Genomic DNA, 14,969 nt, shown 5'->3' on the forward strand with positions numbered 1-14,969 from the left:
TCAAATACCTATAGAATGATAGGTTTCTTTTTTGTGAGTGTAAAACACTTAAATACACCATTTCAATATTTGAGACGTATATTTTTGTGTGACACATAAACACTGAGAAAAAAGAATAGATTTTAATCTTAAGATTTTTCTCTGGGCTAAAATCCAATGCATTCTTTATATGAAAGGTCAGATATGTGTGTTTTGTGAACGATTTTTGCACTAATTTCTAAGTTAAAATCAACATTTTCATCAAAAGAGCGAGTGTTTTTGGCATTATAGTAATTAAGAGGTTTGTTGTGTAAATATGAGTCATTTTTTCAAGATTATATCGCTTGCTGGAATAAGTGAGTTGTAATCAATAAGAATGTAAAAGGTTCTTTCTTTTTTAATAAATAAGACAAGAACATTTGGAGTTGAAAATCCATTGTCTATTTAAATCAACAGACATATGTTTGTGTTTTATCAAACTAAACCACCTGGTGGGAGAAGCAAGTGATGGGTATAAATATCAGACATAGATGATACAATAAAACACCTGACGTTTTTTTAGCTAGGAAATGGCAACCAGAAGAACTCGAAGGTAAATTATAACAAAACGTAGAAGGAAATGTAACATGCTTATATGTTAAATTTGAACATTTATCTAAAACTTTATTGAAATACAGTACCTTTGAAAATTCTGTTAGATTAATTATTCTTTATCTATAATTTTTACGAAAGTACATGCGGCGGTATTAATATTATTATTTGTTATATAGTCAAACATTCACACACGTAGGGGAAAGTGTGTATTTAAAGTAGAAGAATATAATAGGGGTAAAAAATTTATTTAGAGAAAGAAAGAAATGGAAAATATTTAGTCTAGGAACAATATCAGAATAACTGACAGTAAAGGAACTATTATTTTATCTGACTGTAAGGAAATAATAACATCGGGTAACAGGGCTGGAACTGATACTAAGCAACATTAGTAAGAATAACATAACTGTTAAGGATAATTCCGAAGGAGCTAGCAGTAACAGCGATAGCTGTATAGCTATAATAAAGATAGTTACTTAACAAAAGCTCGCAGTTAGAGGTAAGTTATAAGCAACAGTAACAGTGACAGCTGTATGGCTATATTAATAATAGTTACATAGCAAAAGCTCACAGTTAGAGGTAAGTTATAAGTAACAATAATAGCTGTATGACAGCTTAGTAATACGCTTCTACTTCCAATATTATCAGTGAATAATGTTCATAGTCAACTAGAAAGTAAGTTATTGTTCTTTGCATATAAGTGATATTTTATTCATTTCATACTTATCATATCGAAATAAAAAATACGTATTAATGATATATTCTCTATATACAAATGATGCATTATTACCTAATATTATCAATACGTAACTATAAAGTTGGTAGTTATGGTATTTTATTTAACACATAAATGATACGTTATCACCTAATACTATCAATATATAACTAGAAAGTTGGTAGTAGTGGTATTTTACTTTATGTATAAATGATATATTGTTACGTAGTAGTGTTCAGATGTAATTATGAAACAGTTGCTAGGTTTAAATAGTTATAAACTCTTAACCCACAAAATTATTAAATTCAAGATATATTACGAAACTGGAGTTTAGTTCATGAATTTGAGTTGATAAAACTATAAAATTTAAACTTATAAATAATCAATAAAACCAATTTTCAGCATGACATGGTTTGTCTTGACCCTGTGGTTGTACACCAAGTTAATAGAAAGTGAAGAAACTAAGATAGTTGACAACATGACGCTAAACCTCTCCCGTCTTCGAAATATTGCGTTTCTCCCAGAGTCCAACGAGAAGAGGAAATCATACCATGTGAGTCCAGGTGTAGTAGACGCCGCTGTTGAAGAAGCGCGTAACAAACTTGAGACAGAGAACACACTACTTGTAAGGATGATGGAAAAATGTAAGTGTGATGTTTAGTTATATACACAGCTAGAAAACGGATAGTTTATGAAGATAATGGAAAAAGGTAGTTGTGGCTTACAGTAACTAGGATATAAAGCGTTGTGTTACAAAGTGGACACCTTACAAAGAAAGTGGTAAAGGGTAGGTGTGATTTACAGTAGCTAGGCTATAAAGTGTTGTCTTACAAAGTGGACACCTTACAAAGAACTCGTGAAGGGGTAGGTGTGATCTACAGTAGCTAGGCTGTAAAGCGATGTGTTACAAAGTGGACACCTTACAAAGAACTCGTGAAGGGGTAAGTGTGATCTACAGTAGCTAGGCTATAAAGTGTTGTCTTACAAAGTGGACACCTTACAAAGAACTCGTGAAGGGGTAGGTGTGATCTACAGTAGCTAGGCTGTAAAGTGTTGTCTTACAAAGTGGACACCTTACAAAGAAAGTGGTAAAGGGTAGGTGTGATTTACAGTAGGTAGGATATAAAGTGTTGTCTTACAAAGTGGACACCTTACAAAGAACTCGTGAAGGGGTAGGTGTGATCTACAGTAGCTAGGCTATAAAGTGTTGTGTTACAAAGTGGACACCTTACAAAGAAAGTGGTGAAGGGGTAGATGTGATCTACAGTAGCTAGACTGTAAAGCGTTGTGTTACAAAGTGGACACCATACAAAGAAAGTGTTGAAGGGGTAGATGTGATCTACAGTAGCTAGGATATAAAGTGTTGTCTTACAAAGTGGACATCTTACACTAATCACAGTGCTATCTAGCAGAACAATGTTTCCTTTCTCTCACTTATCACAGATACTTAGCAAAGATATGTAGATCTGTATGTTTCTGATGACCGTGTAGATCGTGTGTATTTCTGATGACCGTGTAGATCTGCATATTTCTGATGACGGTGTATATCTGTATATTTCTGATAACCGTTTAGATCGTGTGTATTTCTGATGACCGTGTAGATCTGCATATTTGTAATGTGTATGCAGACCTGTATACTTCTCTTGACTGTGTAGATTTGTGTATTTGTGATGAGTATCTACATCTGTGTATTTCTCGTGACTCTGTAGATTTGAGTATTTGTGATGAATGTGTAAATCCGTGTATTTCTAATAAGTGTGTAGATCATATGCATTTACAATGAATACTTAGGTGTTTGTATCTATAATGAATGTGTAGTTGTGTGAATTTATAATGAATTTGTAGGGTGTATTTACCAAATATTTTATTAATACATCTCAGACGACGCGTAGCTACTTTATATGATTTTTCTTGACTTTTTACAATATACACTGGCCAGGCATAGAGTTTTAGTAGCGTGTCAGGACTGTGAATACGAGGATTCAATGTTCGCAACCCGTTTATGTACTTTAGTACCGTGTGTGCGATATAAAGGTGACGGTCAAAGAATCTACAGTTCGATCAAATATAAGTTGCTCAAGAGTTAGTAATAAGTGCTGTTTACTACAGCTGCAATTAGCAGTGGGTGGTAAAAATAAAAATAGCTGGAGTTAGCGGTTGGTGCTGTTGACTATAGCCGGAGTTTGTGGTAGGTGTTGTTGACTATAACTGGAGTTAGCAATGGGTGTTGTTGACTATACCTGGAGTTAGCAATGGGTGCTGTTGACTATAGCTGGAGTTTGTGGTAGGTGTTGTTGACTATAGCTGCAGTTAGCAGTGGGTGGTAAAAATAAAATAGCTGGAGTTAGCGGTTGGGGCTGTTGACTATAGGAAGAGTTTGTGGTAGGTGCTGTTAGCTATAGCTAGAATTTGTGTTAGGTGGACTATAGCTGGAGTTTGTGGTAGGTGCTTTTGAGTATAGCTGGAGTTAGCAGTGGGTGCTGTTGACTATAGCTAAAGTTAATGGTTGTTGCTGTAGACTATAGCTGGAGTTAATAGTTGGTGCTCCACAATATAGCTAGAGTTAGCTGGGGATGCTGAAGACTATTCTGCGGTTAGTAATGGGTGCTGTTGACTATAGCTAAAGTTAATGGTTGTTGCTGTAGACTATAGCTGGAGTTAATAGTTGGTGCTCCACAATATAGCTAGGGTTAGCTGGGGATGCTGAAGACTATTCTGCGGTTAGTAATGGGTGCTGTTGACTATAGGTGCAGTTAGCTGTGGGTGGTGTTTACTATAGCTGCAGGTAGCGGTTGGTGCTGTTCACTAAAGGTGGATTATGTGGTGGGTGCTATTAACTATAGCAGGAGTTTGATACTAGAACCGGACTCAGTAGTGGAAGCGGTTGATCTTCGCTTGATTTAGTTGTGGGTACTCTTGAGTATAACTAGAGTTAGTGGTGGTTACTGTTGACTATAGCTGGACATAGGTGTGGCTGCTGTTTAATACAGCTGGAGTTAGCGGTGGATGTTGTTGACAATATCTGGATTTGGCGATGGGTGCTGTAGACTATAGCTGGAGTTAGTGGTTGGTACTGTTGACTGTAGCTAAATTTAGCAATGGGTGCTATTGACTACAGCTGGACATGACTGTAGGTGCTATTGACTATAGCTGGAGTTTGACGTGGGTGCTGTTTACTACAGCTGGAGTTAGCAGTGGCTGCTAAAGACTAAAGCTTGAGATAGTGGTGTGTACTGTTGAGTAGAGCTGTAATTTACTGCAGGTACTGGATACTACATCTGGAGCTAGTATAAGGTACGGTTGACTATAGCTGGAGTTAATGGTGGATGCTATTGACTATATATGGAGTTCATGGTTGGTACTGTTACTATAGCTGGAGTTAGCAGTATATTCTGTTAACTATAGCTGGACATGGCTGTTGGTTCTGTTTGCTATAGCTGGAGTTTGCTGTGGGTTATAAAGACTATAGCTTGAGTTAGTGGTGTGTACTATTGATTATAGCTGGAATTTACTGTGGGTACTGGTTACTACATCTGGAGTTAGTAGTGGGTACGGTTGGCTATAGCTAGAGTTAATGGTTGGTGCTGTTAACTATAGGTGGAGTTAGTGGTGGGTACTCTTACTATCGCTGGAGTTAGCAGTGGGTGCTTTTGACTATAGCTCGACATGGATATAGGTGCTGTTGACTATAGCTGGAGTTAGCAGTGGATGCTAAAGACTACGGCTAAAGTTAGTGGTTTGTGCTGTTGACTATATCTAGTATTTACTGTAGGTACTGTTTACTACATCTGTAGTTAGTAGTGGGTGCGGATGATTATAGGTTGAGTTAATGGTGGATACTGTATAATATTGATGGAATTTCTGATGGGTGCTTTTGACTATAGATAGAGTTAGCAGTGAGTGCTGTTGGCTATAGCTAAAGTTAGCTGTTTATGCTATTGACTATAGCTGGAGTTTGTGGTCGGTTCTGTTGACTATATCTCGAGTTAGTATAAGGTGCTGTTGACTTTAGCTTGACTTGGCTGTGGGGGCTTTTGACTATTGATGGATTTTGTGGCGTGTGTGCTGTTGACTATAACTTGAGTTTACTGTGGGTACTGTTCACTACAACTGGAGTTAGTAGTGGGTGCGGTTGACTATAGCTGGAGATAGTTGTGGGTGCTGTTGACTGTAGCTGGAGTTATTACTGTTGACTATAGATGGAGTTAGCAGTAGGTTCTGTTCGCTATAGCTAGATTTAGAGATGGGTACTGTTGACCCATCCAGCTAGAGTTTGCTGTGGATGTTGTTTACTCCAGCTGAAGTTACTAGTGGGTGCTGTTTACTATAGCTGGTATTTACTGTGGGTGTTGTTGACTATAGCTGGAGTTAGCAGTGGATGCTAAAGACTGTAGTTAAAGTTAGTGGTGTGTGCTGTTGACTGTATCTAGTATTTACTGTGGGTACTGTTTACTAAATCTGGAGTTAGTAGTAGGTGCGGTTGACTAAAGCTTGAGTTAGTAGTGGACCCTGTTGATTATAGCTAAAGTTAGTGGAGGGTACTGTCGACTATAGCTGAAGTTAGCGGTGTGTGCTGTTGACTGTACCTAGAGTTAGTGGTGGGTTTTGTTGACTATAGCTGGAGTTTGCTGTGGATGTTGTTTACTACAGATGGAGTAAGTGGTGGGTGCTGTTGCCTGTAGCTACAGTTAACAATGAGTGATGTTTACTATAGCTGGAGTTAGTGGTTGGTGCTTTTGACTATACTGGAGTTAGCAGTGGATGCTGTAGATTATATCTAGAGTTTTTGTTTGATGCTGTGAATTGCAGCTGTTGTTTACTGTGTGCGCTGTTAATTATAGCTGGAGTTTGTGGTGGGTGCTCTTGACTATAAATGGGGTAGCGGTCGAAGCTGTTGTGTATAGTTGGAGTTAACAGTGGATACTGTTAAATATAGCTGCAGTTAGCGGTAGGTGCTGTTAACTATAGCTGCAGTTAGCAGTTGGTGGTATTTACTATATCTGGAGTTAGCGGTTAACTATAGATGGAGTTTGTGGTGGGTGTTAATGAGTATAGCTAGACTTGGCTGTAGGAGCTGTTAACTATAGCCGGAGTTAGTGGTGGATACTGTTACTATAGTTGTAGTTAGCAGTGGGTGCTGTTGACTATAGCTGGAGTTCGCTTTGGGTGCTGTTGAATATAGCTAGATTTAGCAGTGGGTGTGATTGACTATAGCTGGAGTTAATGGTTGGTGGTGTTGAATATAACAGGAGTTAGTTTTGTACAAGATTAGTAAAAGGACAAAGATAAAAAAATTAAATGAAAATAGCGTCTCTTTATAGACATTAAAAGTATATGTTTATATTACGTTACCTTGAACACAAACAATTTTAAAGTATTGAAATAAGAGAGTTTGACAGTTAGTTTAAAAGCAGAAAGCTGTCGGAGTAATAGAAAACCAATAGGCCTAAAAGCCGTAATCGAAACAAGTTACCTACAAATCTTTCTTTTTTCACATTCCTTTTAATTTATCCACTGGGGCTTGAAATCAGACGTGTGTCAAATTAACTTTTTCACCCACAGTCACTGCCCAATAAGCTTTTCGTATAATACTAGAACTCCTCAGTTCGTAATGAACAAATTAAGAGGAGACTAAAAACATCTGCAGTTACTATGTATTTATGACCAAAGACAATCTTAATTTAGCTGTTCATAATCAATTCTTAGTTTTTATTAATTAGAGCAGTAGTTGTCATTACATTATTAGGAATTTTAGGTCGTGTTGCTTATTACTTCGCTCGGTCTCTTGATTAACTAAGTTTTCCCTGTACATTTTAATCTTACAGATCCTTCGTCTACAAATGCCTTGTCATCTGGATGTCCTGCACTCAATAGACATCATCGTCGAATGACAGCGAATCCTAAAATTTCTGCAATGGAGAACATAACAAAATTATTGGAGTTCACGACTATCGCATTAGCCAACAGGTATTTTAACTACACCACCGTAACTGGGCGTAGTTTGCGTATAACTTTTTATAAATATTTGATCAAGAGGTTTTCGACAGAAAATCTTGATAACTGAAGGAATGCAACTGATGAAGTGGCAAGCTGGAGACTTTTAACTCCATTATCCGGGGTTCTATTCCCCGCAGTGCAGGTAGCCAATAGTGTATGTTTGTGCTTAACAACAACCAGAAAACCACTAATGAATCAATAGAAACTAGTTGTCATACTTTTTTATGACATTACATATTCCTCGCTAGACAGTTATATTATATTAACTACTGGGTTTAATTTTAGTCCTAGTCTATATAGATAATTTGCTTTGATCAGGAGTTAATGACACAGGTAGCCGACCCGCAACACACATGTATGTTGTAACACAAGGCAAAAACTTGTCACGCCTGTCATTAAAAAATATCACATGTTGTGGCAAGTAGCATAAATTATGTTTAACTTTTTGCACACGCTCTGCTCCTTTAACTTCTGTTGATAAATATACTTTACTCGATATTGGAGCCTCTCTGTGTCGTCATAGTCCATGTAACCATATCTGGTAACATTCTATCTGAAGCTTGACAATAGCCCTTTAGCACTGTTTCCATCGCAAAAGGCTCCATTATAAGCTTGCCATTTCCAAACTCCATCAACTTACACTATTCAATCGAAATGTTATCATCTTTATGGGTTAAGGCCCCCAGTAGCATAGCAGTATGTCTGCGGATTTCCAACGCTAGAATCCGGGTTTCCATACCCGTGGTGCATAGCACAAATAGCCCATTGTATAGCTTTGTGCTTAATTACAAACAAACAAACTTTTTTGGGTTGAGATCAGTCGGTAAAATAAACCTATCAGAAAACAGGTGATCATTTTTTAAACATTTCAGAAAAATAATTTTTCAGACGCAATTTAAAGCACACACACAAAAAAAACTTACAATAGCAATCTATGCAGTGTATCTAGAATGCCTTCAGTCCCGTCAACTGCTAGGTGAATTTCTATATGAATGACTCTTTATGTGACTTACTAGGAATTAGATGATATAGAGGAAGTGGTTTGGGATAAGTAGTTATGTTTATACAGACAGATACAGTTGTTTCTTGATCATGGCACTACTCTGCTAATGATCACTGTTTCGCATCATTTCCCGTTAATTCTTATTATTATTAGTTGTGTATAGAAATTATTGTTGTGATGTGTTGGGAAATGTGATAATATTGCATTTTTTCAATGAAGAAACTATTAAAATACTATTTTATTTATTTGTTTTTCAATTGCGAAAAGATGTTTAGAGATTTTTACAGAAAACATTTATTCTTATTTCTTCTCCATGAGAGAAATGTTACTATTTAACTATTGTTTTGATATTTTTCACATTTTATTAATCAGAAATTCGTGCTTGACTGAAAATTTGTTTGGTAATTTTACAAAATAACAAAATTCTCTTTTAATTACTTAAGATATAGCTTTTCACGGTTACTAAGCGGTAAGTCTGAGGGTTTATAACGCTAAAAAAAGGATATTTTTTATACCCGCGGTGAACACAGTACAGATAGACCATTGTGTAACTTTATGCTTAATGTATAACAAAATATATTTTCTGGCTGTTGTTGCCGCGCCTTCTGTTGATTAAATATTTTTGTTACGAGTATAAAATAATAGTTCAATTTTAATTTGACAAAGACTAGGTGTAGCTAACAAGGATATACCGAACCTGGAGTTGGATGGAACAAAGCTCCAAAACATTAAGGAGCAGGTGGTAGAGAGGTCAGCGGACACTAAATGTGACAAAAGGACCAAGTTTCGTACGATTGACGGATCTTGTAATAATGTCAAACACCATGACTGGGGGTCTGCATTAAATTGTATGAACCGTATTCTTCCACCTGACTACGCTGACGGTACGTCATTTCCGTGTCGGGTTTTATTATTCACTGTGTTTGTTGTGCCCCAGCCGGCCTGATGAGCTCTGAATTGAGCGAAACGCGTCATCGGCAAAGGGCATGGTGAATATACTGTGGTTGTAATAATGTTATTATACATTTATCTAATTCCTGATAATCCCTTAGGGACTAGATAAAGAACTTTATTGGTGTTTAACTTTAATAAACAGTAACAATACTTATAGAAATCATCCGACTGTTATCTATTACCAGAACACCTATAAAACAACAGTCGATATATATTTTTTTTATTCTTACATCCTGAAATTAAGTAAATATATTATTCATAATTACAAAAAAATTAATTGTTTTTAGACTAACTATATTTCATTAAGTTTTGGGTTTTTGCTGTGTCAACAGTTTTTATCTTTTATTTCGATAAGAACAACACAAATAAGAAGATTATTATATATTTTTTAAATCGTAATTATTTTGAATAAAACACGAACACTAAATTTCAGGTGTGTCCAATCCCCGCAAAGCTTCTTCCGGAAACGAGCTTCCTAATCCAAGGCTAGTGTCCACTACCATTCATTTCGAAAAAGACGTTCCAGCAGGAGACTTCACACATCTTCTAATGCAGTGGGGTCATTTTCTTTCTCACGACATTACTTTCACCCCTTCCCGTAGCTTTCCAAGAGGTGATGTGGCTTTAGGTAAGAACTTACTTTCTATATGTATACAAGTATTTCTTATCACGACATTACTTTCGCTTTCATCTCTAGCTTCCAGAAAAAGAACTGGTTTGGGGTAAGAAGTCACTTTATATATAAGAAATACAACTGTTATTTTTTATCATGACATTACTCTCACTCTTACCTCTAGTTACCAGGAGAGTAAGTGGTTTTAAGTAAGACGTTACTTTCTTCACACATACAAATATTTCCTTTATTTATATTTATTATATATATTGATAAAACATTGCATTCTGACTGCAGTAAAAACAATCTTAATCATAATATAATTTTTCTTCCTCTTCTATCTTCGGAATGATAAGCGAAGTTAACTCAAGTAAAATAATAATAGTAAATAATTGGTGTTAAAATACATCAATAATTTGATTCATATAAAATAAACTGATAAATGTTACACTTCAACAATTTAATCTGTTCTTAATGGGCTACAATAAAAGACAGACGTTGCCAGTGCTTATCGGACCCGGCCGTTGAATCCTAGAGTTCTTGGTTCACGCCCCATTGAGGCAACGTAGGAACGCTATAAGAATGACTGTCAAATCCCACTATTAATGTAGATAAGAGTAGTTTGTTTATTACAGTATATATATATAAAGTTCTCGTGTGGTCAGTATTCTTAACATCTTGCCCTTATCTTAACATTTTATTTGACTAGGATATGTCTGTATTGAAACAGGTGTGAGCTACAGAACTTATTTTTATATAGGAACTTTGGTGATGGTAATCCATGAAAGGTAGAATGAATTTTTTAATTCTGTGTACCAAAGCATTAGTAAGAGATGTGCTGAGGTCAATAACACTTCAGCTCTCACATTGTACTTTAATCTTTATACGTTTGTTTGTAGTTCAGCACAAAGCTACACAATGGGATATCTGCGCTGTGCCCACCACGAGTATCTAAACCCGGTTTTTAGCAGTGTGAGTCCACTGAGTTACTGCTGAGCCATTGAGAAGCACCTTTATAAGAACCATATTTCAGGTCTCACACTGCACTTGTAACTTTATAAGAACCATTTTTCAGATCCCCAAATAACGTTTTTACAATGGTTTAGGGATTCTTATTACTTGTGCACGAGATACTCAAGTAACTACGTTGTGTTTTATTACAAAATATGAAAGATAAAACTTTGAACAAGTCGTATGTCGCAATACAGAGTTATAATAAAAAAATATTCTGAAGAAAAGATAATCGTATTATATTCATTTTAAGGAAATATGTGTAATAATATTAAAGTTTAGTTAGCGCTTAAACAGTTGAGAATATAAGTATCTGAGAACTATTTTTTAGATAAATGATTATTAAATAATTTTAAAATGATTGCCTTTCGCTAATGCTAACAGTTACCATAAAATCGTGACACCTTATGGGTCAATGGTAAGTTTACGGACTTATACAGATAAGATGCGGAGTTCGATTCCTCTCTATGGACAAAACGCTAAAAATAAACAAAGAGCATTAATTGAAGCATCTTTGTGTGTCTTCTCGTAAAGAACAATGATTGTTCGTCAGTTTGGTAAACGAATTATCATTTATGAATCGTAACGTAATATCACCAATGTTTTAATAATACAGCATAGCTAGATTAATTGTAAAATATGATAATAACTAGAGCGGATTTTTATTTCCACATTCAGTGTTTACCATTCTCTTCTGTACGCTGTAAACGCATTTTATAAGCTGGCGAAGTAGGATTATACCATTTATTCTTCTCATAAGACATTAGTACTAGACCTGTTATATTTTTAAACACAAGCCTGACGTGGCCTGGTGGTTAAAGCGCTTGACTCACAATCTACGGGTCATGGGTTTAAATCTCGTCACTGAACATGGTCGACCTTTCAACCATGAGGATGTTATAATGAAAGGATAAAGGAGTAGCCCAAGAGTTGGTGGTGGGTGATGTTTTCTAGCTCCCTTCCTTCTAGTCTATCACTGCTAAATTAGGGCAGATAACCCTCAAGTAGCTTTGCGTAAAATTAGAAAAAAACAACTAGTCCTTACAAACAAATTTCTAAACACTACATTCTTTATCTAGTTTTTTTAAGCACTTCATTCTTTTTCTAGTCTCTCAGAGATTTTCAGGAATTATGAGTGTATAAAAGTGTTTCTGTAACAAGTAGCTTATATAAATAGTGTTTGGAAAACTACTGTGTTTGTTGTACGTCAACCTACCTAAAAGACTGTGGATTGAGAAAAACGCGTCGTCAGCAATGGATATAGAGAAAACAATGTTGTTAGAATACTATTATTATACACTTCTAATTTTTGAAAATACTGCTTCGACAGCGGAAGTCACGTGACGCTGGGAGCATGCGCTCTAGAGTTTCTCGAAGGATCATGAATTTGCCCGGCAACTCTTGTCTGATCGAGATGCCCTCTTTTTTAATATATAAGCCTGGCAAAGAAAGCCAGCGTGAGATAGATAATTGAGTCAACCGAACAGTAGTGAGGTGAGCCGTAAATTTGTGAGTTTTGCAGTCGTCGCAGAGAGCAAAGTTATCGAGCATATGAATCGCTGTGATTTATAGCGTGTATTACAAAAGTTGTTAAGTTTAAAAAGACGAGAATCTGGGTTAATCATGAAAGGACTTGTATCGCTGAAGTTTCTCGGAAAGAATTTACACAGGAAATTAACAAACAAGCAGATACACAACAATACCTAATGAACTAGATAAAAAAATATAAAATTAAAAATAAAATATAATTGGTTTTATCTCTTCTCTTGAAAATCGACTTGCAGTGTTGGAAAAAGCTATTATAAATGGACCATCTTTTCTTGAAAACTATTTGACTTCACAGAGCGGTTGAAAGCTATATGAACTATATATCCTTGCTTGTAATTCTTTTAAAGGTAAAGAAGATATAGCATTGTAACAATGGATTTTTTTGAACGAAGTTTCGCTGTTATAGGCTCATAGCCATAGCTTTTATTATGGGGACGAATATGAGGGCTGCTCCCTACTGGCTTAGGCTTAATTTCATTACCAGTTACTGCATTAAACGTTCTGCTTTTTTTTTAGTTTTTGATGTAAATATGAATTTACTATTTTATTATGATGCGCAGATTTGGGCGCTTGTTGTATGACTGAAGTACACATCCACCTAAGAGTTTACTAATTTGGAATCTTAACTTCAGAAATTTCTAGAATAGTAATTTTTCAGAGAGCATAAATGTAGAAGTGTTCAGACATACAGTATTTGTTCACGAATTTGAAGCTTATAACTTCAACTAAGAGAAGTTGATGTTTACTTTGCTATTAAGAGATAAATTTAATGCTTAACTAAGGATTGTTAAAAGCCATACAAGTGAGGCCAAGCGTTAGTATTATCCAATTATGCTTCTATACGTAGATTAGGCCTAGCTCAGAGAAATGACTGTGTCACAACAGATTATATTTTTTAATATTGTTACGCCTCTGGCCGTTTGTTAATTACCCATAAAAATTCTTTCGGAAAAACTTCAGCGATACAAGTTATTTCTTAAATAAAACTAGTTTATTCTTTCTCAATACAACTTTGCAATACACCTAATTTCCGCAGTCACTTTAAATTAAACACACGCTATAATTCACAATGATTTGCGCTCTTTACTTACGTTGTTGCAAACAAAATGACATCATCCAGGTACACTATGGCTATCCTCCATTGTAGGCCTTCCAGTACTCTTTCCATGAGCCTCTCAAATGTTGCTGGATCATTGCTAAGCCTGAATGGCATCACAGTATTGCCAGAGACCGTGGCCATAACTAAAGGCAGTCTTAGGTTTATCTGCTTCAGCCACTTTTACTTGATGGAAACCCGACTTCAAGTCCAGAGTTGAAACCCACCTGGCTCCACTTAGAGTATCAAGAGTATCATCAATTCCTGGCAGTGTGTATGAGTCTTTTTCGGTTATACTGTTAAGAGCTCTGAAGTCCACACAGCAATGTTGGGTTCCATCCTTCTTCTGGACTAACATGATGGGAGCTGACCAAGGACTATCAGATTTCTCGACTATCCCTTCCTTAATTAGGCCATCCATGACCTTCTCCATCTCTTGTTGCTTTGCTGGAGCTATTCTCCTCGGAAGGATCTTTAGTGGCTGGTGATTGTCTGTGTTTATTCTGTGCTCCACGAGGTCTGTGCAGCCGAGGTCATGATCACCTTTCGAAAAGACGTCTACATAATTCGCCAAACATTCTCTAACCTGAAGAGCCTGTAATGATGACAAATGGACTGTGCTCTTCTTATAGAGGTCAGCTAAATGTTCTGGGAGTGTATGTCCTTTCTTTATGGTTGTATTTCTTGCTTTAACAATGACTGGCTCTACTTCCTGGCACACACCCAACAATGCCCCTTCCTTAAGTGTCTGCTCACATTTAGAGAAATTGACCACTGTTATAGGTACTATTTGATGACCTGACACAAGTGACCTTCCAATCTTCAAATCTGCTGTCCTGGATGGGTCTTCCACTGCTTCTGCAAGCATTGGGCTTTCTTGGGGGTGTTCTTCTATTCTATTCTACCCCAAATTATCTTCTCTGACATAGGGGTATTGTAGTTGACTTAAGTGCTGTGACATGCAAATCAACAGATACAGCAACAACTACTGGAATCTGGCCATTGTTGTTTCCAATCGTAATTTTATCAAAGTTAACTACACACTTCATCGGTATTAAATAGTCCAATCCTAATATCCATTGGTCTTCAATGTCAGCCAGATATACTTTCTGTCTGTTCTTCATGCCAATGAGCTCAATAGTTACCCACACTGGTCCCCACAACCTTGCATAATATCCTGTCACACCAAAGAGCTTCTGTACAGCTTCTGGCACTCCTTTGTGATCCAGAACCTTGATACTCACAAGGGTTTGCTGAGACGCAGAATCTATAACAAAGTTGCACCTTTGGCCATCCAGCTTCCCTTGTCACGTGGACACAATGTGTGCTTGGCATTTTACACTTAGCTGTTCGGACTTTCATAATGGGGGGTTGGTGGGCGTCCCTCAGCACCAACCACTACTGGTTTCCCGAAGCTGACTTATTGGTATATTCTTCATACACTGGCTCCACATATGTCAAC

The 14,969-nt window shown here is 36.5% G+C and overlaps 1 protein-coding gene across 3 annotated transcripts in view; it reads left to right on the forward strand.

Annotated features, from left to right (window-relative positions):
- The first annotated feature begins 538 nt into the window (after positions 1-538).
- Positions 539-14,969, forward strand: part of LOC106463405 (peroxidase-like) — a 56,886-nt gene continuing 42,455 nt past the window's right edge. For all 3 annotated transcript variants that reach the window (XM_022390884.1, XM_022390886.1, XM_022390885.1), the window contains exons 1-5: positions 539-571; positions 1,688-1,929; positions 7,111-7,252; positions 8,952-9,169; positions 9,673-9,867. In XM_022390884.1, the coding sequence (XP_022246592.1) occupies positions 549-571; positions 1,688-1,929; positions 7,111-7,252; positions 8,952-9,169; positions 9,673-9,867 (820 nt within the window). In that variant the 5' untranslated portion in view covers positions 539-548. The remainder of the gene's footprint in view (positions 572-1,687; positions 1,930-7,110; positions 7,253-8,951; positions 9,170-9,672; positions 9,868-14,969) is intronic.

The sequence above is a fragment of the Limulus polyphemus genome, unplaced genomic scaffold (genome assembly GCF_000517525.1).
Source record: "Limulus polyphemus unplaced genomic scaffold, Limulus_polyphemus-2.1.2 Scaffold1398, whole genome shotgun sequence".
NCBI lineage: Eukaryota > Metazoa > Arthropoda > Merostomata > Xiphosura > Limulidae > Limulus > Limulus polyphemus.